A 23,874-nucleotide genomic window follows, 5' to 3' on the forward strand; every position below is an offset into this window, starting at 1 on the left:
GTTTATAATAACATGCTACTCTGAATGCCAATCAAACCTAAGAAAGTTGCTGACAGGCGTTCTATTTAGAACCTGCTGGAATTAAACTTAGGCCCATGTGTGAAAATACAGTAAGCATTCTGCGGTTGTTAAAATTCAGGCATTTGCAAGAAGTTTTTAATTTGGTTAGTTAACAGCACTCCCTAAAAACAATGTACAGTGGAACTGATGAATCTATCAAAAGTTCCTCTTATGCTCCTGTTACTATTATGTAGGTTGGGCCCTAATACAGATCTCTTCAATGTTATCTGAAGAATGACCTTACTTTTGTTTTTTGGAAGAAATGGGACTCAATGTCTCCCGAGGGTAAAGCTTTGACCCAAAGTTGTATAGTGATAAGAAAATGAACCAGCGTTTGTTTTTTTTTTACTTATTAAGGAGATGGCCAGCCTTGATTTCTTACATTTCCATTAAACACAGAATGAAATTTGCATGTGTGTGAATTGTTTTGCAATTTTATTGTTTACTTTATTATGCAGGTATGGGTCTGTTCATGTCTGCATTTACAAGCATGTCTCTTTGTGTGGGTGCGTGTTTCTTTGTGCATGTATTTTTTTATGCTCAAAAACTTTTCCACACCCCTTTAGGTGTCTAGTCACATACAGGTGTTAGCGCGGAAGAAAGTTCGTGAATACCAGGCAGGTATCAAGGTAGGTGATGGCAACCTGCCTCCGGGTGACACTGACCGGGCGTCTCTTTCCTCTTTGGTTACAGCTTCTCTCTCTTCCCTTCTCTTCTTTTCTTTTTTTCTCTTCCCTCCCGGTCTCCTTTTTCTGTTTCTTCCCCCCTCCTGGCTATTCTTCTGTGCAGGTTTCTAGCCACTTGCAGGTTCTCGCCCGGAGAAAATCTCGCGAGATCCAGTCAAAGCTAAAGGTATGCGCTTCACCGCGGGCTCGGCGGGGCTGGTAAAAGCTTGGCTTTGCACTAACCAGTTAATTTAATTATGTTCGCACTCTGATGCAAGGCCAGAGCCTGCTGGAAAATTGGATGCAAGCTTGGCAAGAGAAAATCATTAGTCAGCAATTAATTAGAATTGTAAGGAGTTGATAACCGCATTCCTGCTCATGTAACATGCATGTTGTGCACGAACAGAGAAGACTTAACGGTGATGTACAATATCTCTGCACGGCATTACTTATGGTATTGTTGTTTTTTTTTCGTTGTTTGTTTTTGTTTTTTTTTTTAATTATCTACTTAGTATAGATTGTGATTGTAAATGCTTAAACGCAAATGCTGCAATGGCTGTCATGAAATAAAACTCAAGCAAAACAATGTTTAACTGCACGATGTTCTGGCTTTTGTCATCCGTGCCAGCCATGCTTCTGCATCAAACTGTCTTCCTCTCAACCTTCTTCTTTTTTTTCCTCAAACTCTCTATCCTCTCAGCTCTCCACTTTCCCTAATGTTTTATAATTTGTAATGACTTGTTGAGCTCCAGAACAAAACGAGATTATTCTTTGATTCATCGTGTGATTTCATTTGACTTGTCTCACAGTTCTTCTCATTTGAATGGTCTCTAATCATGCCTTTTACTGTTAGTGCTTCTTCACAATGTCTTCACAAACATTTGTGCACACAAACAAAGAAGCATGCATACTCATGCAGCTACAAAGGCTTAAAAAGAACCACAAATCCTTGAATTAAACCTTGAACAGTGACTAAGCCTTTAATGGACTCTGTCATTCAAGTCTGTCTATTTTTTAATGTTAAGTGGTGAATAATAAAGCGTCTCGGCGAAAAACAAAATAAGAATAAAAAAAGTTGCGATACATATCTATTTAAATTGAATGAGTCCTCAAATGACAAAACACGGATGTCTCAGTTTGTCCCTGTTGACCTGCGGTTCAAGCTACGTTTTACCTTTCTGCAGTAAAAACATTTCTCTTGGATTGTAACATTAAAAATGAAGAGGGATGATTCATTTCAGTTTTCATTCATTCTTTGTTTAATGTATCCTGAAAGTAACAGACCATGAGCGTTCATTGGTTTTCAAATGAAGTGTGAATTTATTACTTTGTGGCATTCGAGATTTATTTATTTTCTTAATTTCTTCAACATAAATTCAAACTTAATCATTTGTTAATTTATTTATTGTACTTTTTTTGGTTGTTACTTTTAAAATTGAAGAAAAACCATTTGAACATTATTGCTTACTTTTTTGAGTAGTTATTCATACTTTTTCTTGACTTGTGATTCAGTAAGGCAATTTGCAATAGTTGATACAGTTTATAGTTGAGTTTTTGTAGCAGATTTCAGTTTGTTTACTGATTTAATTTTCAAAATTGTCCACACATTAAACAGTCAGCTATTTATGTCACAATAATCCAGCACTTTTTAACCCTAAGCTTCCATCAAAAGGCATGTTACTCCAAAAGTTCATTCACATTTTTCTCCTTGAACCTTCTATTTTTACTTAAATATTGGTATCAATCTAGAAAAGCATCAAGAGCCATTTTATTTTTCATTAATTGTGATGTCAATATGAACTCATCAGATAAGCTCGCTCTTGGCATTCTTGATTCCTATATAAGCAATGCAAAGCAGGGCAAATGTGGTCTACATGAGAGCACTAAATCATGTAGTTTGCAACTTAATGTTTCTTGTGTCACAGAGTTAAATAATAGGGAAAACAGGCAGCAAAATAGAAACAACAAAAGTATTAAAAGAAGAATAAGATCAGAACAACACACAGTCAGTAAAAGTAAGAGCAAAAGCTGTTTAGATTTATATTTTAGATTCTTCAGGCTTGTATCACTATTTGGTCATTCGTCTGGAGGCGGCGTGTATTTGTTTTAAAAACATCTTATCAAGTATAACCAGAAAATAGCCCAGTATGTCAGCCACACTTTACTGTCACACGTTACACACGTGCGAAACGTTACTTATTTATTTGTTTATTGTTGGGGTGGGGTGAGTATTGTTGGGAGTAGAGTGATGTTTGTGTTACACTAATGGTGTTAATCTTTATGAGAAGATCAATTCATCTGCAAGGATTAGATAATTCATTGATTAGTATTTAACCTTAAAATCAATCAGAGTAAGGTTTTGAGCTGGAAAATTGACAAATCGTGACATTATTTTTTTTTCATGATTTCCCGATGTTTGATATGGACCAATTCGCAAATAACAAAAAAACTAACAAATAATTTGACAACTATGGCTGGCAGCATTCCCATAATTGTTCACATTATTCACATTAAAATTCACATTGTTCACATTATTTAAATGAATGAATTCACATTAACCTTTTTTAAACTTATTTATTTTTCACAAATTTATGATATCCTCAGCTTTAAAAAATGCAAAAACAGAAGCTATTTGCTTCATATTCTTCATGTAACTTGATTGATATATAAATGTTATCACTATGTTTACAAAAAAAAAACAGGACCTTCAGAATGACATAAATATAGAATGTAAAGCAGGATTTTTTTAAATTGAATGTTAAATTCATCTCACAGTTGTCATTGATTGGTAAAACGATTGCATAGTCTTAATAATTTTAACATTATTCATAATTTAGACTTGCAGTACTAACAGTTTTCTCTTTTTTGGTTTAGGCAATGAATTTGGTAAGTGAATCTCAATTGTGCCATATCCTTCCTTACTTGCCTTTGTTTGGCAGCGCCAGCACACTGTCCCCTGCTATGGCCCTCTGCTGGCATGGCATCCTGCCCTGTTTCGCTCCTGTAATGAGCCAGGTGGCTCAGAAAACAGCTTTGATAAAAATACTGCTGTTCATCCTTGCTTGCTTCATAAGGTGTGGCTCTGTGATCTGAGGTCTCGATTCTAAGGCAACTATCCTTTATTTTTTTTCGCAAATTCATAGCTTTACTTGCTATGACCCCCATTGACCTGAGCTTAAAAAAACATGAGCGGAGGCACTCATTTGTTTTCCAGCTCTGCTCTTTGCTTCATTCTCTTTAGATGCCATTTTGATTTACTGAGTTTTTCAGGATCATTAGATCTGTTTCACAATAAAATGAATGACTTCTTACCATTAAATTATCAAGCTTTTTAATTAATTTGCAAGCTTAATGATGATGATCCGTAACTGTAAATTTATGTTGCGTTAATGTGGAAATTACAAGTAACAGGAGTTGAAAATATTTGGCCTCTAGTGCCATCTTGTGGTTGACTTGCCTCTTTTCTCTGTTCCAAAATCAAGGATCAAGCATCAAAAGACAAAGCCCTGCAGAACATGGCAGCACTTTCATCTGCACAGATTGTCTCCCCAAGTATGATAAAAAATCATCTTCCACCCCTCCCTCCAGCCCCCTACCAACCAGCCAGGGTGAGACGATTTCCTAGCCCATTGTAAAATCATTTGCATCAGTCCCCAATGGTTTAAAACATGAATTGAATATATTTGATTTCTAACAATTTTATCCAACTCTTTAGTTCTGGCCCACTCCAATCCCAGGACAGCCTGGCCCCTCTCAGGAGTAAGTAAACATATCCATGTGACCCACCACTTTCGGAGTATTCCGAAAGTGTCAAAAGGGTGTTGAAACTGTTTTTGTGCTAGAGTTGAGTAGATGAATTCGATGGAAGTTTGGGCTTAGGGACAGGTGGGTATTGCAGGCATGTTTAACAAATCACATTTTTGCACACTAGGCTGCCTCTAGAGCTCAACCCGGGAAGGACTCCTGGGCTTGGTCGCACTAGCCATGCGTAAGTTCCGCCTAGCAGTAGTCCATCTGTGAACACCAAAACAGTACTAACTCCTCCACACTGTATCATATGTTTCCTGCACTGATGTCAGCTGCTACCAAATGAATTGTTTCACAATTCCACTTTGTGCAAACAGCACACCAGAGTATTGACTTGAGTTAACTGGGTGGGGGGGTACATTTGTGGCAATGCAGTCACATTTTTGACATTTGTCCAGTTCTGATTGTTGATTAAGATATAACAATGCAGGTGGACTTACGCTTAGCTGGTGCAGCAACACATGCTTACACTCCAACACTAACAAGTGCTCAGGAAAGCCGTCATCAGAGATACAAATATATATCTATATATGTATCTTTTTTCACAGAACTGAAACTGAGCATTTGTACACATTTAGTCTCATCTGATAATCTTTTGTCTTTCAGTATCAAACCTTTTGCACAACCTCCATATCCAAGCCTATCAGGTCCTGTACCACAGTCCATACCAAGTTAGTATTACGAGCAAACTAATGTACTTCCTCACAATCTACCAATACTTAAGTCTCCCTGTAAGATGTTTTCAATCCATCTTTCGCATTACTAATACAATGTTTATGTGCTGCACAGGTTATGAGCCCCTGGCGCCCCCCCCTGCACCGTCTGCAACTGCAGTACCGGTGTGGCAGGACCGGACCATCGCCTCATCCAAGCTGCGGATGCTGGAGTACTCTGCCTTCATGGAGGTTCAAAGAGACCCTGACACTGTGAGTCATATTAATGAAAAACAGCCTTACTTAGCCTCATTCTTTTTGGTAAAGGTTTATGCCCCGTAATGCACAGCAAATGCTAAATACGTAATGCAACATTTTTTTGTCTAAACTATGTTTCAGCTTCATTCTATAGCTGCAATTGAAAGGTTCAAATATATTGCAAATGAGGTTGTTTTTTTTTCAAGTTGATTTCAGTTGATTTTGCACAACTAGCGCTAAATTCTTCCCTTAGTCTCACATCATAATTTGGTCCACTCTAACGTCATTACTGTGTCGCAGTTATTGCTCTGTACAAACGGGTATTCAATAGCATGAAGTGACGCAAATCTGTTAAGATTCTCAGTCATCTTGGTTATTGTAGTCACTGAAACATCTTTTTGAGTTAGTGTGGAAAAACAATGACCTTCAGCTAGTTCCTTCATCAGTGTAACCCTACTAAAAGAGAAACGTGAGAAATTCTTTTTTAGTTCTTGATCGTCTCCGTTTCCCAGTTTGCATCAAAGAAGTAGTTTAAGGATGAAAAATAATTCCCTTTTAACAGACTGGTATGGCATCCCAGCTCTGCATTTCACCACAGCTGAAGCTGCTGGTCAACTTCATTTTCCTCTCTCTTGAGGTTAACAAAGTTCTTTTGTGTCTTGTCTGTCTTTTCACCCTGCAGTACAGCAAACACCTGTTTGTCCATATAGGACAGACAAATCCATCTTACAGCGACCCGCTCCTCGAGGCTGTGGACATCCGGCAGATCTACGACAAATTCCCTGAAAAGAAGGGTGGCCTAAAAGAACTCTATGAGAAAGGACCTCAAAATGCCTTCTTTCTTGTAAAATTTTGGGTGTGTTTTAGTTTTTTTTTTGTTGTTGTTGATCACTTTTTTTGGAAAAAGCTAAATGCTTGCATGTTCACTGTGACTTTTACAAATTTTCTCATCTTTATCAGTGATGCAAATGTCAATAAATATTTGTCCATTGCAGGCGGACCTGAACAGCAGCGGCATGCAGGATGGCCCTGGTTCCTTCTATGGCGTCTCTAGCCAGTACAGTAGCATTGAGAATATGACCATCACGGTTTCAACCAAAGTCTGCTCATTTGGGAAGCAGGTTGTTGAGAAAGTAGAGGTAAGAAGATGAGTGTTTCCTCTACACATGTGCATTTCTGTATCCCTCTGATTTTTTTGTGTGTATGTTTATGTTTTCCAGACAGAGTACGCCCGTCTGGAGGGGGGAAAGTGTGTTTACAGAATCCACCGCTCTCCAATGTGCGAGTACATGATCAACTTTATCCACAAACTCAAACACTTGCCTGAAAAATACATGATGAACAGTGTTCTTGAAAACTTCACAATTCTACAGGTGACATTGACTTTTTTTTAACTTTTCTAAGACCCTCTCATTAAATTAATCTCCACACCCTCATGGAAGTTATTTTATCATTCAATAAAAAAAATCTCAATCAATATCTATCTATTATTAAACACCAACTGTAGCATATTTTCTTTGTTTAACAGCACCTGTCGCACAAGCTGTAAACAAATTATAAGTCATGTTGCAGCACCCACATAAGGATATTGGACTCCCAACACATTGAGTTGTTTATTTCTGATAATAAAAACAATGAGGCCCTTACTGGGATGTTGATGACACATTTTGAAAATAATTACAAATAATTACCTACTCTTAAAAGTAAGATCAATTCTACAACGGCACAGACATCATGGGGGTCTATTGGTCAGTGCGATTAAACAAATCAGCTTTGTGGATTTTAAATGTTTTTCCTGTGCCATGTTTTCTTTTCAGTCCTCTTTCCTCCTTCAGTTTATAAACATGCAGTAATTGAACTTAAGACTCAAAATGTCAGTTGTGGTGACTGCATGAATAAGTGAGGTCTCTTTATATAGCCCTGTGATTGACAGGGTCCAGGACAAACCCTGCCTCTGGCCTTAATGTAAACCGAGATTGGCCGCCTTGTGTGCAGAATAAAAAGTAGATAATGAATAAACGATTGAATGTGCCACAGTGCATTGTTACACGTCCTAGTGGCAACTGAATATGAATTTCACAGGCTTGGTTGCTTTCCATTTCTCCCCCTCATTTTTCATTTCTTGCCCTCAGGTGGTGACAAACCGCGACACCCAGGAGACTTTGCTCTGTATAGCATTCGTTTTTGAGGTTTCAACGAGTGAACACGGCGCTCAGTATCATGTCTACAGACTTGTTAAAGACTAATCGCTCTTTGGGGAGGTTTTTGGAGAGCCAGATAAAGCGTGGCACAATCTCTCTTCAACCAGCTCATCCATCCAGGAAATAAATTACATTCAAACAACGTCAGACTGAATTAACAGGGGCACATATTATGCGTTTGGAAAATAAGTGATTCTCAACATGCGGACACACAAAAGAAATTCTGAAGAACTGTTTTTTTTTTCTTTCTTTTCTTTTTCCAACAACTAGCCAATCGCCATGTGTTTAAACATGCTTTAGATGAAGTCGGCCATAATTGTAAAGCGAATTGGTGGAGTCTGAAATGTTTGAGTGAGGGAATGAGAATGTGTTTAAGATGGAAAAGACTCTTATAGAATCCAAGGGAACACACTCCAAGCAATAAGAGACGTGTATAAATTTCTGAGAAAGAAGAGAGAACTGGACCACAGAAGCAGAACAAGTGGTATATTTGCTGTAGGTGTATTAGGAAAGACAGTGCCTTTTCTCCAAAGATATTATTGCCTGCCACCTTGGATTGCCTTTTCTTTACTACCTCTTTTTATTAAATGAAAAACAACATCAAGAAAAAACAGACAGGTGTAATTCTGTCATGAAATTGGTAAGAAGCTCAGATCTCCATTTTATTGAGATAGTCGTATTTGGGAACACAGAGGGATGAGAAGTGATAACTAATTGTAATGTAGCCTTTTTTTAAGACCTCAAAATAAATCACCCACATTTACTAGTCCAAAGTGTACAGGGAGGAGGTTTATTGTGCAGCCGTATTATTGAGGCTCTGCCTTTTTTATGTTTTATTGAGCAATTTAAAAAAAAAAAATCAGGTCTTACAAACATCTATCTCTGACTATTGACACCAGGGATGCTTGTACTGTTGTTTGCTCGACACGAAGCCAGTGCTTCGCCATCCTATGACACCCCCTGTTATTTCTATCTATTTGAAGACGCGTGCTTGGTTGCACTGAAAAAAATCAAGAGGGGGAGGTGAAGCAACAGCAGTGCTTATTTTTCTGCCTCGACTTATGTAGCCTAATTGAAAAATTAATAGTTTCTGTACTGTGAGTCAGTGGATACTAAAGGAATATGTGTTACATAGGAGTATTTCGGAGGACTTTTATGTTCATATTTGTGATCAAGTGTCTCAGCACAGAGACCATGGAATGAGTGGCGAGAAGTTAATCACTGTTTCTTTTGTTTAAAAAAGAGATTGTATGCTGTGAAGTCAGTTAATTTGCTTCAATCCTCTCCGTGTAACATGGGGAGAGGCTGCATTCATTGATGAAAGTTCAATTTTATATTTAAGACATTTTTTAAATGACTTATTGAATTCATCACACACACATACACACACACAAAATTGTCTTGAATGAGAGCGCTATTGTCTCTGTGCTGTGGAGTATGACCATTGATTGTTATTTATAGGGTTGGAAAAGAGATTGTGGGAGGGGAGGGTGGGTTACTGGAGATGTATTCCTTTGCGACAGAGATGTTCAAAATGTTGTGGGACTCATTACAATTATGAATCCTCCTCGACAAGAGATAAGTGTCTACTCTTTGTGGTTCACTGGACATTTTTTTGCCATAAATGTTCAAAATGTAACATATTGTATGGTTAAATTTTGCACCTGGCTTTGAATGTCAGATTTCACAAGCTAGATATAACACTCCTTCTGCAGGTTTCTCTATCATCTTTTTATACAAACATTTTTGCCATTATCAAGTTTGTTTTGTTTTTTTTTTGTCATCTTTTGACCTTCGGTGTCTGCTGTACGCTTCACTGAGAATAATGTGTGATTGTGCTGATATTGATAATTAATAATGAGGTATCTAATGTATCATATTCTGAATGGTGTGGGCAGGTTTTTGGTTTAAGGTGGTTTACTATTGTCTTTGTTACTATTGTGCATTGCAATTTTATACTTCAAAGTAGAGGTTGGACTATGTAATCAAATAAATGTATCTAACAATAAAAGACACGTGGTGTCTCCAGGGCCATTTTCGCCCCGCAAAAAACTATTAAACATGTTTGTAAATTTGGTTTGTCCGCTAGAGTTCTTCTCACAGTTACATTACCAAGTAAGTCAGCGGTATTACCTGAAAATGTGTTCAACTGGAAATACACACTGAAAAACACTTAAGTGAATTCAACACCCATGAACTATTGGCTTAACCAAATAATGCAATCGCTTTTATTGTCAATGCATTTAACAGAAGAATTTAGTCTATTTTGGGTTACAGTCTTCAGCTAACATGCCACTTATTGGCTTAAAGTGCTAACTACATTTCCTTGAAGCGATATGATTAGATTAGAGATCAGATTAGATTCAAATTTATTGTCATTACACATGTACATGTTACATGAGTCACGAAATGCAGTTAGAATCTAATCAGAAGTGCAAAAAGCAGAAGTGCATATGTACAAAATGTGCAGTATTTGAGCTGGCGTCTTTGGAGGGACGAGGGATTAATGAAGGATATATTTTAAGTATTCACAGATAAATACAGTATTTCCAGAATAAATTATTTAGTTTTTTTTACAGCCAATGCAAGTAGAGGTGAGTAAGATATGAGCAGAATACAGCTAGTGTAAGTATGGTGGATAATTATGTGCAGATTATGGACAAACAGGTAGTGATTAGTACGATTAACAGATGGCAATATACAGATGGAATTATAAATACACAGATGCCTTCTACAGTAACTCTGGCAACCTTGTAGAGGGCGGAGCATATCCGAAGACAGAGGAGCAAAAAAGAGAAAGAGAAGACCCCTTTAAGTTTGCCAGGATCGTCCTTGAGGAAAGAAAGAATGGGAGGTTGGAAGCCACTGCACAGGAGCTCAAGGTGCACATGAAAAGCCAGCGAAGTGACCATGAGAGGAACATTCCTTTTGGTTCCCCAGGATATGCTGCTGAGCCTGAATCTCATTTTGACAAGACACCACCAAGATGGGCTGAGATCAGGCATATGGTAGACAAGGCAAGATCTGCCTCAGCACCAGGCCAGAACAGCGTGCCCTACAGGGTATATATGAGCTACCCGATGGTACTAAGGCTCCTTTAGAATCTGATGAGAGTTGCCTTGAAGACCCAAGCCATCCAATCAGAGTGGACCAGAGCAGTAACTACTTTCATCCCAAAAGAACAGGATTCCCATAACATCAGCCATTTCAGGGGAATTGCCCTACTGAATGTGGAAGGTAAGATTTTCTTCAAAGTGGTGGCAAAGAGAATGACCAGCTGCCTCCTACAGAACAACTATACCAGCTGTCAGATGGCAGGACGCCTTCCATCTAATAGCTTTCCCGGGCTGCGTGGAACATTCAACCATGATTTGGAACCAGATTCAGACAGCCAAGCGTCCGACCTGCATGTCGTCTGTCTGGATCTAGAAAATGCCAATGGTTCTGTCCCCCACCAGCTTATCACCTTTGCCCTTGAGTTTTTCCACATTCCAACCTGTATCAAGGGGCTGGTATAAAACAGCAATTTTCAAGTTTGCTACACCACACAGGAAACAACCACTAGCTGGCATCAGCTTAAGAAAGGCATCACAATGTGCTTCCCAATCCCTCCCATCATCTTTACAGCAGCCTTTGAGGTGGTTCTGATTGATGGTAGGCAAGATGGGTCAAGGAATAAGAGCTGGCTCCTAAAGAGGTTGAAAGATCACCTTGGATTGGCCAGCATTAGAATCAAACCAGCAAGGCTCTCCCATAGACCTTTTTAGGAAAAGCATACTCCAGCTGCAACTGAAGTCTGTCAACCTGGGCCACAGACAAGAAAAGGTGAGGCTCGTGTTAGAGCTGAGAGGCTCAACGGACCCATTTGTAAAAAAAAACCTCAAGGCTCCAAACCCCTCCCTCACAGATCTGGGTGAGGGAGGGAGCCTTGTTGGCTCCAGGGATGTTGGTGTAGACATGGTCAAGGGTTTTGTCCCTCTAGCGTGGCAGGAGACATGCTAGTGAAATTTAGGAATAACTGTCCTTAGGTTGGAGTGGCTTAAGTTGCCCGCTACAATAAATGCAGCCCCTGGTTGTGCAGTCTGTTGTTTGCTGATGGTTGTGTGAAGTTCTGCCATGGCAAACTTGGCGTTGGCATAGGGTGATACATAAGCAGCTGTTATAATTGTGGAAGTAAACTCCCATAGCAGATAAAATGGTTTACATTTAAACATGAGAAACTCTAGGTTAGCTGAGCAGTGTCTTCCAACACTGGCAGAGTTCGTGCACCAAGCTTTGACATAAATACTCAGACCTCCGCCCCTGGTCTTACTGGAGTCGTCTGCTGTTCTAGCCACATGGAGACTGTGGTGCTCGACTAGTTTGATTGCGGTGTCGGGTATTCCGTCATTTAGCCATAATTCAGTGAATATCATGATGTTACAGTCCATGATTCTTTTGTGGTTGGTAATCTGACAATGTTACTCATCCATTTTGTTTGCCAAAGGACGCACATTAGCAAGGAAAATGCTGAGAAGGGAGAGCCGGTGGGGCATTCGTTGTAAGTTGGCTCTCAGTGCTCCACGCTTACCGCGCCTTTGTTTACGCTCTCGGTGCTGCCTGTGAGGGCTTCGGCGCAGCTTGGTAGCCTTCGGAGTGTCGGGAGATCTTCTTAACTCAGTGATGAGACGAAGGTTGCTGACAAAACTGTCAGATGTTTGTAATCTGATATCCAAAAGCTGCTGTCTGGTGTAGGGTGTTAGATAGAAGCTGTTCTGAACAGACATGAACAGAGTAGAAATAACATATATTTTGCAAAGTCTGAAGAGACGCTGCGCCTCGCATCTTGCATGCGCTGCCATCTCATCGCAAGGGCAAAATGACGAATTTAGCTTGACATTTTGTAGGAATAAATTAATTTGTTGATAAGAAAAATGATAGCTGTATTCAGTCAAACTGATCATATACCTGGGTCTTAATAATATTGCTCTCCAGAAAATTTGATGTGCTGGGGTCATCGATGGTGTTTTCTGTCGGGTCAAGTCATCATGTCTGCTTCGGAAAAGTATCTGTCTTTGGTGGGGATGGGAAAAAAAATTATACTGTACTTCAAAGTAAGCCGGAAGAAAAGTTTGTCTGTAATTTATCAGAGATATTGAAACTCGTATTTTCCTTTTCATAACGGGACCCCTGTCAAGTGCCATTCCGAAACGGCAATGATATTCCTCAACAAATCTGAAAAAAGCAAAAGTCAACTTCACTTCCCAGCATTCCACTGAGTTTGAATGAATCCGGAAACTGCCATTACGTTTGCGCCGATTACGTCTCAAAATAAAGGATTGGATTACAACGTTTGCCTATTTAAATCAGAACTTTATCATATCGCCCTGCCAGATACTATTCCGCACATTTTATATACAGCAACGAGTTTAGTTCTAGTGTCGTATATTTTTAAGCAGGGGGGTAATTTATCGCTTTATTTTGAGCGGAAGTGGACGACCGGGATGTGAACGTTATTTTCTTCATCCAAGCTGGAGTTTTGACGCCGGTCGGTGAAAGCTCGTAAATGTAGCCTAGCTTAACACTCCGAAGCCGGCCGGCGTCTCATAGGCTTCCGAACAGTTTACCGTGGTTGTCACGGCCGACACTGTCTGGAAAAACGGCCAGAGCTAGCTCGGGCAAACAGGAAGTGGTGCGGTTCCACAATTCGTAACTTACCGCTGCGGCAGCAAGTGGACACATTTTACTTGGGCTCCCGTCAACAAGGGGGTAAGGTGAGCAATTAAAGCAAATTAATATTCAATTTGAGAAGTTGGGCCAAACAGTCATTATCGTAGACTGAAGACTGAAGGCTACCTCGCTAACTAGCAGCTGTTGTACTAGCCACATTACCTTGTTATGAGGCATAATTATGTGTAGTTCAACAGATGTATCCGCTAATGTTAACGAATTAAGGTGAAACCGTAGAAGCTCCACTCTTGAAACTCATCCGTCTTCTTAAGTCATTGTTGCCCAGTCGGGACATGAGCCGTCTCATGTGACTGTTCTGGACTGCGTTTAATGCAATTTTTAAGTTTTGGCCCTCACCTCTGTTTTATTTCTAAATGCAGTTGTGGTTTTGTTGGCTGGCATCAGCACATCCCTCCTGCTAATTTCCTTATCACTTGTATCCTAGTTTAAATGACAAAGATTCTTTGAAACAAAGTGTACTGTCTTTTTATACAAACAATTGTGTGTGCGTGTGTAATGTATGTATGAATATTATTTGTGTCTTCGTAATGGAACTATCATTCACAAAATTGAATTTACTTTAGAATATCCTCACCAATGGCACTTCGACAGTTGCTTTCTTGGTGTGTGTTACTAATTCCATAATGTTTTGTTGTTGTTTTCATTTCCTAATAGTCTGTCTACTTTAAAGTATTGAACTGCTGATTTTAAGCAACATCTTAATGATATTTAATGGATGATTTGCAGGTTTATTTTTGTATTTTTTTTTAATGCAACTAAATATTCTCATGACTTTGGAATCACCAAAGTGAATTTGCTAAGCTAATGAGTGCATGTTTTATTAAAAACAAAGAATTTCTTTTTAGTGATCTTTGTATGCAAGTATGCAATTGTTTATTAGAATTTCCTGAAAATTATGACGATTACATGATTGATGATTTTCAGTGTAATTCTTAATATATTGCAAAGGCGCATATTCTAAGTAACTTCTAAAACCTGTTTTCATGCCTCCCTCTCTTTCTCCCCATGAAGCTAAGTCAGCAGTCTGTACTGGGGCCCTGTGTATTGTTGAACTCTCAGGAGACACAAATGAATGCACCCGTGTCAATTACTTTGTCTCCTTTTAGGAAAAACAACCTACTGAGCAAACACTGTCCGTCAATGGCAAGGAACCTTACATTCCTACAGTGTAGATCAGACCTTTTTTTTTAATTTTATGTCTTTCTTCAAACAACTCTCAATCGAAGTAATACATTAGAGAAACACATAGGAAAATATATGGCTACTATGTCATAAACAAACTAGATCATTCAATTTTAATCAATCAGACTTGGTCTGACATTAGTTATTTTCTTTGTCAGGTAGCCTTGCCATTCTGGTGAGTAACTGTACGTTATTAGCCACTTGTGAAATACTCCACTAATTTTCGAATGCCTAATGAGTGAATCACTCATGGCAACCACAAAATAACCCACATTACATAAATTTTACAACAGTTTGCTTCCTTTTCTATTAATTGCATGTTATCGAAAGGCATTTCAAAAGAAAGTTGTCTCTGGCTATTAGTTCAAAGGTCAAAGTCCTTAAAACTGGTTATAGTCAAGAATGCAAATCATTGATGTTTTGCAATTTGCTTAATTAGCAATTTTGGTGCAAGCTGTGCAATTTTTGATTTGCATTTCTGCAGTTTCCTTCCCGCAGTCTTTCTGTCACATGCAATGTGTGTTTCTTGTAGTCATGTACATATGTCACATGTTTACCTACAAGGTACCCATATGGATGTCATTGTTTTCCATTTTTATATTACCATTACAGTACTTTTGTATGTTTACTGAATATCCTTTTTAGATCATTTAACAACAGGAATAAGTCCTAATCACTTTGATTTGTTGTACTAGAATACTGCTCTCATCCCTGATCTTATACTCCCATCACATCTACTGATCCACTGACCTGTCAGCATGGCTAACACACACTCGGTCAGCGTGCGGGTCTTCTCTCTCAACTGCTGGTCAGTAACTGTGACAATTCTTCCTACATACTTTTTTTGTGTGTTGCATCACACACGTAAGAAAGCATTGACTGTTCCTCCTCCATTTCTTGTCAGGGGGATCCGATATCTCAGCAAACATTGTGCTCAGCGCTATGCCATGATTGGAGACATGTTGTGCAGGGAAGAGCATGATGTTGTGTTACTTCAAGAGGTGGGCAGCTTCTTTCAAATATATGATTCAGACAGCCTTTATCAGTTCTCAACTGGGTAAAACACAAAAAAACACCGGTGTGTGTGTGTGTGTGTGTGTGTGTGTGTGTGTGTGTGTGTGTGTGTGTGTGTGTGTGTGTGTGTGTGTGTGTGTGTGTGTGTGTGTGTGTGTGTGTGTGTGTGTGTGTGTGTGTGTGTGTGTGTGTGTGTGTGTGTGTGTGTGTGTGTGTGTGTGTACATACAGAGCAATAAAAGGCACATTTAATTTTATTTTTTCATTTTATCAGATAATCGTTACTACTTTTACACTGCATTTATTTGTTTTTTTTTCTCTGAGTGACATGACCGTAACAAAACAGACACTACACACCCCTACGTTTCCTCTATTTTGATGTATGATAAAGTATCACTCCAAACCATTCTTTAAGAACAATCATGAATCAGGTTGGGATTTTTAGAAGAAAGAATTGAAATTTGCTGTGCCAGTAGCAGTAAAATTGAATCTTCCAAATTTCTTAGCTCATATCCCAAAACTTTGGCAGAGCAACAATACGCATATAAATTAGCATTTTGGCAAAGGTTATTAAATGTTGTAGTGTTAGTGTTTTCACTGATCATTATTTAATGCGCTCTTTTGTTGTTTTTTTTTCTTTTTCAATCATGCATTTCTTTCAGGTGCATTTTGGTAAGTCAGGCCAAAAGAGTTAAATTTCACATACATCAGACATCACTGGGATGAAAAATGGTCTCAATCATTTGGCGTTAAATGCAAAATAGTTGTCTTCAAATGTAAACTAAGTAATGAAAAGAAAAAAAATGCATTATATACATGGAGTAGGAAGAGTGCTTTTCATCAAATATTGTTGTCCATCTGAGAACATGTCAATTCGGAGTGTCAGTTCTTGTCAAACACATCGTCTCTCTCCTCATCAGAAAATCCCAGTCTCCCCAGTTCTCATCTGTTTTGCATTTCCCCCATCCACAAATTATTCACTAGTATGCCTTCTTTTTTTTTCCTCAAACGCAGCATTAACTGCCATTACGCCTCCAAATAATGCAGCCATTTTTCATACTTACTGGCAAAAGATAAGAAACCAGTTGCTCCAAAGATTGCAGTAAGTGGATCAGACTCACAGACATTTCTACCAGCCTCAGTCAATGTTAGAAATACGTCTTTCCAATATGCGTTAAGTTTACTGTATGACATAAAAAGAATAAAAATAAATGTCGCTCTGGCAGCATTTGTCTCTGTTGAAGTGTCTTGAATCCTGTCATCATCACCTCTCTTTGTAAATGAATGACTGAAGGTTGCTTCAGTTGTCAATTAATCTTTAGGTGTGAGACAGAGAAGGGGATGACTAAAGGCATTTGCTCTCAACATGCCTAATATCTACAGTCAAAGTCAAAGTGTGTGTGTGTGTGTGTGTGTGTGTGTGTGTGTGTGTGTGTGTGTGTGTGTGTGTGTGTGTGTGTGTGTGTGTGTGTGTGTGTGTGTGTGTGTGTGTGTGTGTGTGTGTGTGTGTGTGTGTGTGTGTGTCTGTCATCCTGTTCTGAATGTATGAGGTGTTTTATTTTTTCCTCCTTGAGAGACGCAAAAAGTTCTCGTGTATATAATATTCAGAGTATAATATAAGCAATGAAGGAATAAAGTGCATATTGTTAAATCCTCTTTTCCTTTCAGCTGTTCCCTTTATTCATCTTACTCTAGTCTCTGTATCCTCCTCTCTCACACCAACTACCTTCATATTCTCTCACTATTTTGAAACTCTGGCACAACAATTTCCTTCGGGATGAATAAAGTTGTTCTCATCTCATCTATTTCCATAAATCTTCTCTTTGGTCTTCCTTGAGACCTCCTGCCTGGCAGCTCGTATTCCAGCATCCGTCTACCGATATATTCACTATCCCTCCTCTGTAAATGACCAGTCTCAGTCTGGCTGGTCTTACGTTCTCTCCAAAACATTTAACATGTGCTGTTCCTCTGATAGACTCATTCCTGATCCTATCCATCCTGGTCACTCCCAGAAAGAACCTCAACATCTTCATCTCTGCGACCTCTAGCTCTGCCTCCTGTCTTTTGGTCATTGTAACTGTTTCTAGGCCATACAGTATCACCGGTCTCACCACTGTCTTGTACACCTTTCCTTTCATTCTTTTCGATAGTCTTCTATCACATAGTACCCCTGACACTTTTCTCCACCCATTCCAACCTGCTTGAACCCGTCTCTACACCTCTTTTCCACACTCTCCGTTGCTCTGGACTGATGACCCTGAGTACCTGAAATCCTCCAACTTCTTAATCTTCATCCCCGTAGCCTCATTGTTCCACCCAAGTTCCTCTCATTCATACACATATATTCTGTCTTGCTGCGACTAACATTCATTCCTCTCCTCTCCAGCGCATACCTCCAACTCTATAGATTTTCCTCTACCTGTTTTCTGCTCTCACTACAGATCACATTGTCATCTGCAAAGATCATTGTCCATGGAGATTCCTGTCTAACCTCGTCTGTCAGCCTGCCCATCACCTCTGCAAACAAGAAGGGGCTCATTCCTGTTCCCTGATGGAGTCCCACCTCCACCTTGAACTTTTCTGTTATCCCTACAGCACACCGCACCACTGTCTCACCGCTAGCATACATGTCCTGCACCAGTCTAACATACTTCTCTGCCACCCCAGACTTCCTCATACAGTACCAGAGCTCCTCTCATGGCACCCTGTCACATGCTTTTTCTAGGTCTACAAAACTGGTTTGTGCATGAAATGCTAGGAAACATCAGAGCCTACAACACCAATCTGGTTTTCTTTTCAAAGCAAATGTTAGACAATGTTCAGACAAATGTCAGACGAGTCTTATATGTACTGTTAGCAAATGCGTTTTATTTGATTTTTTTCTATATGTATCGTATCTTGTGCTGACCCGGCCTGGCTGTCAAATTTTAAAAGTCAATGCGGCCCCTGAGCTTAAAAGTTTGCTCACCCCTGCTGTAGGTCATCAGTACCAATGCAGTCGTTGCTAACCCAGGCCTCAATCAATCCAATATGATATTATTAGGTTTGATTCATGTTTGGTTTTGGCAAAAGTTTTACACTGGATGCCCTTCCTGACGCAACTCTCTGCATCTATCTGGGCTTGGGACTGGCTCAGGGAGACACTGGCCCGTGCGGCCCTGAGGCTGCATTAAAGTACATATTGTTAAATGCCTAAAGTATTTGTCATTTTTTATGCTCCCCAGTAATTTGACAACTGCACATTTTAAAGATGAGGAATACTAAGAAATGTGTTTGATTTATTTTCCTAAATGTCATGTTCATCTTTTCCCTTTCTCCAGGTGTGGAGTGAAAAAGACTATCTCTCCTTGAAAAAGAAACTTGCCTTCAGTCATCCTCACTCACATTACTTCAAAAGGTAGTCTTTTCATTTCTAGCAGTGCACTTTGGGGTATTTTAGTCTTCCCTCTTTTTCTTGGATTTCATTCACCTCTGATTAAAATTCCTTAGTTTGATGTCAAAGGGCTGGCAAAGCACTGGGGCAATTTTATGGCATAGATCCCTCAGTGAAATTAAATTTAAGTCGGGGTAGGACCTAAAAGATTAGCAGTGTTTGTCAGCTTAATTCTGTCTTAACCTCCATACAGAGGCACCAGACATTTTTCCAAGGAAAAATGTGTCTTTCTAATCCCCTCTGTAGCTCAAAGAAATATCAGATCTAATGGAGACAGAATCACATCTCAGTGATAAGGCTGTTTTGAAATGAAACCAGAGAAGTGACTAGTTTTGTGTGTGTGTGTGTGTGTGTGTGTGTGTGTGTGTGTGTGTGTGTGTGTGTGTGTGTGTGTGTGTGTGTGTGTGTGTGTGTGTGTGTGTGTGTGTGTGTGTGTGTGTGTGTGTGTGTGTGTGTGTGTGTGTGTGTGTGTGTGTGTGTGTGTGGGTCTTCAGAGTGAAGCTTGTGCTAATAATTTTCTCCCTCGCTACTCAGTGGAGTCATAGGCAGTGGACTGGCTATTTTTTCCAAACACAGAATCCAAGATACATTTCTTTATCGCTACTCGCTGAATGGATATCCATACATGGTAAGTGTGTGGGGAAAAAAAAGAATATATATTTTTTTCTAACAGTCATATTTCCTCAGTACAATAGGGGGGCTTCTCAGCAATATACCTAGTACTTACCAGCAGAGCTGAATGAGATAAAATAATGAAGTTACTGACAGGTTGACAAATGTGATACATTTCCATTCCTTTTCACTGAAAATCAATTGATGTATTCGCTTTTCCTAATGGCCGAAGAATATAATTTGCAGCAAACCTGAAATCCACATCTGTATATCCTAAAGTTTGCAAGTAATATTTTGCTATATTGCAATTTCAGCTATAATTACTCCGAGTAAACAAACAAGTTAACTGAAACTCACAATTTTTATTTGAACAATGCTGCATATATTTTGAAAAGAAGGAATATGTGGAATGAAAAGATCAGGTATATTGTATCCACATTTACCATCAAAACATTTCCATCTAGACAATTTAAAGAGCACAGTCAAAATATATTTTTGATGCTATATTAAGAACACTACCTCTTTGATTCCTCCATTTACCTCTTCAACTTTTCCTGTACTTTGAATTGTGCAGTGCTTACAAACCTTGAAGTTTTGCATAAGACAGACACATTGAGAATATTTAAATGGAGAAAAGAGACTCTTAAAAATAGAATAGAAGGAGCCTTTGTTCAATTTCTTCTTGTTTCTTATTCTTGTTCTCTCATTGCAAATCTAGGCTCACCATGGAGATTGGTTTGGAGGGAAAGCTGTGGGTTTGGCTGTCATAAACTTTGGGAAGCTACGAGCAAATGTTTATGTCACTCATGTAGGTTTCCTGGCATTGTTGGATTTTCTTCATGTTGTCTAAGGCACTGATGGATGTGTATTGATTGTAGCTGCATGCAGAATACTGCAGAGAGAGGGACTCTTACCTGCCTCACCGGGTGGTTCAGGCCTGGGAGCTGCAGCAGTTTGTCCGGTAGTGGATCTTTGCTTTCTTTTTACGTAACTATTTCTGTATTATTCTCCGTTTTGTCTCACTTGTTGAATTTGGAATAAGGGAATAATTTAACAAGGCTCCACATCTGGATCATTTTTTTTTTTTTTTATTGAACCATGATCTGACATGGTTTAGTCCATCTTGTGTATTGATTTGTGATTCCCCCTTTCCCCCTGGCCTGTCAGCCACACCTCTGCTGGAGCAGACATGGTGATTTTAGGTGGCGACCTTAACATGCACCCCCAGGACCTGGGCTGCAGACTCCTGAGGGCTTACACTGGACTGCGAGACTCGTTTACTGAAACTGCCAAATTTGATGTAGGTAGTCAATCTGTCTGGGTTGAACATTGACTAATGTAAAATGATTTTCAGAAAGTCGGTTAAAAATAAATGTTAACTCTTGAATCAGTTTTATATTTATCGACTTGTCCTATAACTGACTGTTTCCACAATTAAGCAGAAACCTTTAGGCTGACTTTGATGAACCTTCATAGAGAAGTATAGCCTTGGCCATGCAACAATCACAAAGTTTTATGACCTTCTCTACATTTTCAAATGTTAACGTGTCCTGCCTGTCTGAGCTCTCTACAAGCAAACTTTTTGTAAGCCTGGGATGAAGAATGATGAAATCTTTTTGGCAATGTGGACAGGACATGCAAGTGAATTTACGATGGGACTTGTAAATTTAACCCTGTGATTTCAACTCAAGCTGTCATGCAAAATCATTGTAATAGTTTTTCTTTGATTAATGTATCCTTTTTCTCTTTTGCAGGGCTGTGAAGATGGTATGACTTTAATAGCAGACAACCCTTTTATTAATAAAAAAGAAATTGTGCCCTTTGAGAAGGGAATCCGAATTGACTACATCCTGTTCAAGGTAGGTGAAAACATATTCATCACACATGGTATATTTTGATCACATCTTATTTCATGCCTGATTTTGGACTCTTCAGAAATTTGTTCATGTGTCACATTAAAATCACATTTCTTTTTCAGGGTTCTTCCAAAGCAGATATTTGTTGTGATTTCATGTACACCACCAAAGGCTCCGTCCCCAACCATCCTTTTCCATACTCTGACCATGAGGCACTGACAGCTGAAATAAAGCTTCATCTACACGGTCCAGCTGAGATTGTAATATATAGCCAGTCAGAGGATGAGGACTGTGCTAAAGGTATTTTTTGCAATACCTCACTGTGGAGTTGGGGTACACATTTGCGATTCGGCGGATGACCAGCTTTTAAGACTTCTAACTTTATGTCTACAGGCAAGATTGCAGAGTTGGTCGATATTTTGACAGAAGCTCGCACAGAAGTCAAGGTTGGCCTCCACTGTGCTGAGAGAATGCGCTACACAGCCACACGCACTGCAGTGATGGGGCTGGCATTGTTGCTGTTGGAGCTGGCCATTGCAGCAGTGCCCTGGTTGGCTCTGGGAGCAGAGCAACCTTTCCCACGAATCTCCTTCTACCTACTAGCTGTGCTGTGTTTTGCCATCCTGCTGACCACTTCTCTTCTTTATATCTTCTGTACAACGGAAGTGAAGTCTCTGCAAGGGGCAGAAGATCAGATGAGGTTGGCTATGGGTGGTCTGCAGGAGAAGCTCAGGGGATTTCCTCTGGCACAGCCCCAAAACACACTGAGGAAAACCCCAGAGGGTGAGGAGCACAGTGCCTTAGATCTTGAGGAGTAATCCAGGAACCATCTGGATTCATGGAGATTTATTGAAAAGGGCAGTTCAGCCTCAGAATGGAGGTTAGAAGGTCTGAATGTGTGAGATGCTTTTGAGAATTTGTGTTGCAGAATGAAGGAGTTTGAAGGATGTAGTGCAGGACACATGCATTGATATTTTTATATTATTGTCTTTAACCTCTTGTGACACCTAGATTTCATTATGCACCTATTAAATGTCATGACTTTTTACATAGTGGGACAGTTCTAGCTGTATTTACTGGTCATAAATATGGCTGTTTTCAAGGTCTCAGATTCAGCATTCATTCCACCCACCAGTAGTTTCAGTGGGACCAGTCATATCTGTTGCATGTTTAATTTCAAATGAATGGAATTTGCTGCTGAGATTAGTCCACAACACATGTCCAGACTGCTCTGCCAGTCAGCTTCACATTTATACCTGCCAGCATTTGACTTTCATGGATATATCAGCTCCGGCTTTACACAGTCACTGTACATTCGTTTCCATGAGGCAGCCCTCTTGACACCAACTTTGTCTAGACAATGAATGTAGCCCATGAGTGTCAGTGTCACCACATAGTGGGCCCACACTTGTCTTGAAGTATTGTTGTTGACTTAACACAAATCCATCACCTTCTTCTTCCAAATGTTTGCTTCCACACAATGTTTGCATCCATACATCCTATTATCTTTTCATGTACATCTTTTGTTGTCGTTATGTACGGTTTTAATGTCAATCATATTTTCTTTTCAAACACAGGAGTTGAACCTGTCCAACAGTATTACATGTTTAAAATGTTATGGACATTGCATTATTTAAATACACCTCAAATATCAGTCTATTTTATAGATATCTTTTACTCCCAGATATCTGTTTTGCATGCAGAATTCCACAAGCTGCCTGTCTGTAGTCCTCATACAAGCATAGAGAGATTTAAGTGTAGTTTACAATAAGGGAAAAGCTTTTCATTTTCTACAATGAGTATCTTGTGCTGGATATTTTAATGCAAAAGAGACAAATCCTAGTTGACGTCCTTGATTCCAGTTAAAGTAAAGCAGAGGGGGCATTTGAAACTGTGTTACGTGCACTCTTAGTTGATTTGATCATATTAATCACATTCATAACTAGTCAGAAATGATTAAAGAATAAATGCTTGATAAATCTTTAGTGTGCTGTGCACTTAGTTGACGTAATTGACAATTACCCCGTTTGTAGGAAATCACTCTTTGTAGCATACTGACACTGAAAACTGTGATACTAACCCAAGTCGTTCAAAAAATTTAACATTTATTCAAAAAAATTAATATATAGAGATAATTTTATGGCCATTTTTTGGAAAAATAATATCACATTATTGTTATTAATTTAATCAAGATTCACACAACAGATTATCCTTTATGTTCATTCTCACCGAAAACTGATCGTATAAATCATGGAAGCAATAAAGAATTCTTACTTCTGAATTGTTTGGATATTGTGGTTGATTGTGATTTCAGTACCCGTCGGCAGTGGCACAGTTTGTCTTTCGCCACTGGATGGGGTGATTGAGCAGCGTCGGAGCGAATGGACGATAATAGACCAGGACT

The 23,874-nt window shown here is 39.2% G+C and overlaps 2 protein-coding genes across 12 annotated transcripts in view; both read left to right on the top strand.

Moving 5' to 3' along the window:
* tead3b (TEA domain family member 3 b) overlaps positions 1 to 9,719 on the top strand; it is a 32,768-nt gene extending 23,049 nt beyond the window's left edge. For 2 of the 10 annotated variants that reach the window (XM_086149853.1, XM_086149854.1), the window contains 12 exons: positions 627 to 689; positions 850 to 912; positions 3,600 to 3,611; positions 4,208 to 4,333; positions 4,441 to 4,484; positions 4,657 to 4,713; positions 5,139 to 5,203; positions 5,322 to 5,458; positions 6,126 to 6,299; positions 6,439 to 6,582; positions 6,664 to 6,816; positions 7,576 to 9,719. In XM_086149853.1, the coding sequence (XP_086005979.1) occupies positions 627 to 689; positions 850 to 912; positions 3,600 to 3,611; positions 4,208 to 4,333; positions 4,441 to 4,484; positions 4,657 to 4,713; positions 5,139 to 5,203; positions 5,322 to 5,458; positions 6,126 to 6,299; positions 6,439 to 6,582; positions 6,664 to 6,816; positions 7,576 to 7,689 (1,152 nt within the window). In that variant the 3' untranslated portion in view covers positions 7,690 to 9,719. Of the gene's footprint in view, positions 1 to 626; positions 690 to 849; positions 913 to 3,599; positions 3,612 to 3,813; positions 3,834 to 4,207; positions 4,334 to 4,440; positions 4,485 to 4,656; positions 4,714 to 5,138; positions 5,204 to 5,321; positions 5,459 to 6,125; positions 6,300 to 6,438; positions 6,583 to 6,663; positions 6,817 to 7,575 lie in introns of those variants that run through there. The other 8 variants (XM_086149856.1, XM_086149855.1, XM_086149858.1 and 5 more) reach the window with 8 other exon arrangements.
* A 3,251-nt stretch (positions 9,720 to 12,970) lies between these two features.
* smpd2b (sphingomyelin phosphodiesterase 2b) lies at positions 12,971 to 23,751 on the top strand. 2 transcript variants are annotated; one of them, XM_086149864.1, is made up of 11 exons: positions 12,971 to 13,397; positions 15,252 to 15,364; positions 15,461 to 15,557; positions 18,890 to 18,966; positions 19,537 to 19,630; positions 20,333 to 20,422; positions 20,493 to 20,575; positions 20,782 to 20,914; positions 21,369 to 21,473; positions 21,593 to 21,770; positions 21,864 to 23,751. In XM_086149864.1, the coding sequence occupies exons 2-11, from the start codon at positions 15,315 to 15,317 to the stop codon at positions 22,286 to 22,288; spliced, it is 1,332 nt and encodes a 443-aa protein (XP_086005990.1). In that variant the 5' UTR covers positions 12,971 to 13,397; positions 15,252 to 15,314; the 3' UTR covers positions 22,289 to 23,751. The 2 variants fall into 2 exon arrangements, with proteins under 2 accessions (XP_086005990.1, XP_086005991.1); XM_086149865.1 differs by having other exon boundaries at positions 12,971 to 13,392.
* The last annotated feature ends 123 nt before the right edge of the window (positions 23,752 to 23,874 follow it).

This window comes from Fistularia commersonii, chromosome 7, assembly GCF_037954325.1.
Source record: "Fistularia commersonii isolate RoL2024-O1a breed Wild chromosome 7, RoL_Fcom_v1.0, whole genome shotgun sequence".
Classification (NCBI taxonomy): domain Eukaryota; kingdom Metazoa; phylum Chordata; class Actinopteri; order Syngnathiformes; family Fistulariidae; genus Fistularia; species Fistularia commersonii.

What these genes read in the sequence shown, in the direction of transcription:
- smpd2b (XM_086149864.1), top strand. Translation starts at nt 15,315, where the DNA reads ATGGCTAACACACACTCGGTCAGCGTGCGGGTCTTCTCTCTCAACTGC. An exon ending in CAAATGTTTATGTCACTCAT is followed by an intron (nt 20,423 to 20,492) that starts GTAGGTTTCCTG and finishes TATTGATTGTAG; the next exon opens with CTGCATGCAGAATACTGCAG. An exon ending in GAGCTGCAGCAGTTTGTCCG is followed by an intron (nt 20,576 to 20,781) that starts GTAGTGGATCTT and finishes CTGGCCTGTCAG; the next exon opens with CCACACCTCTGCTGGAGCAG.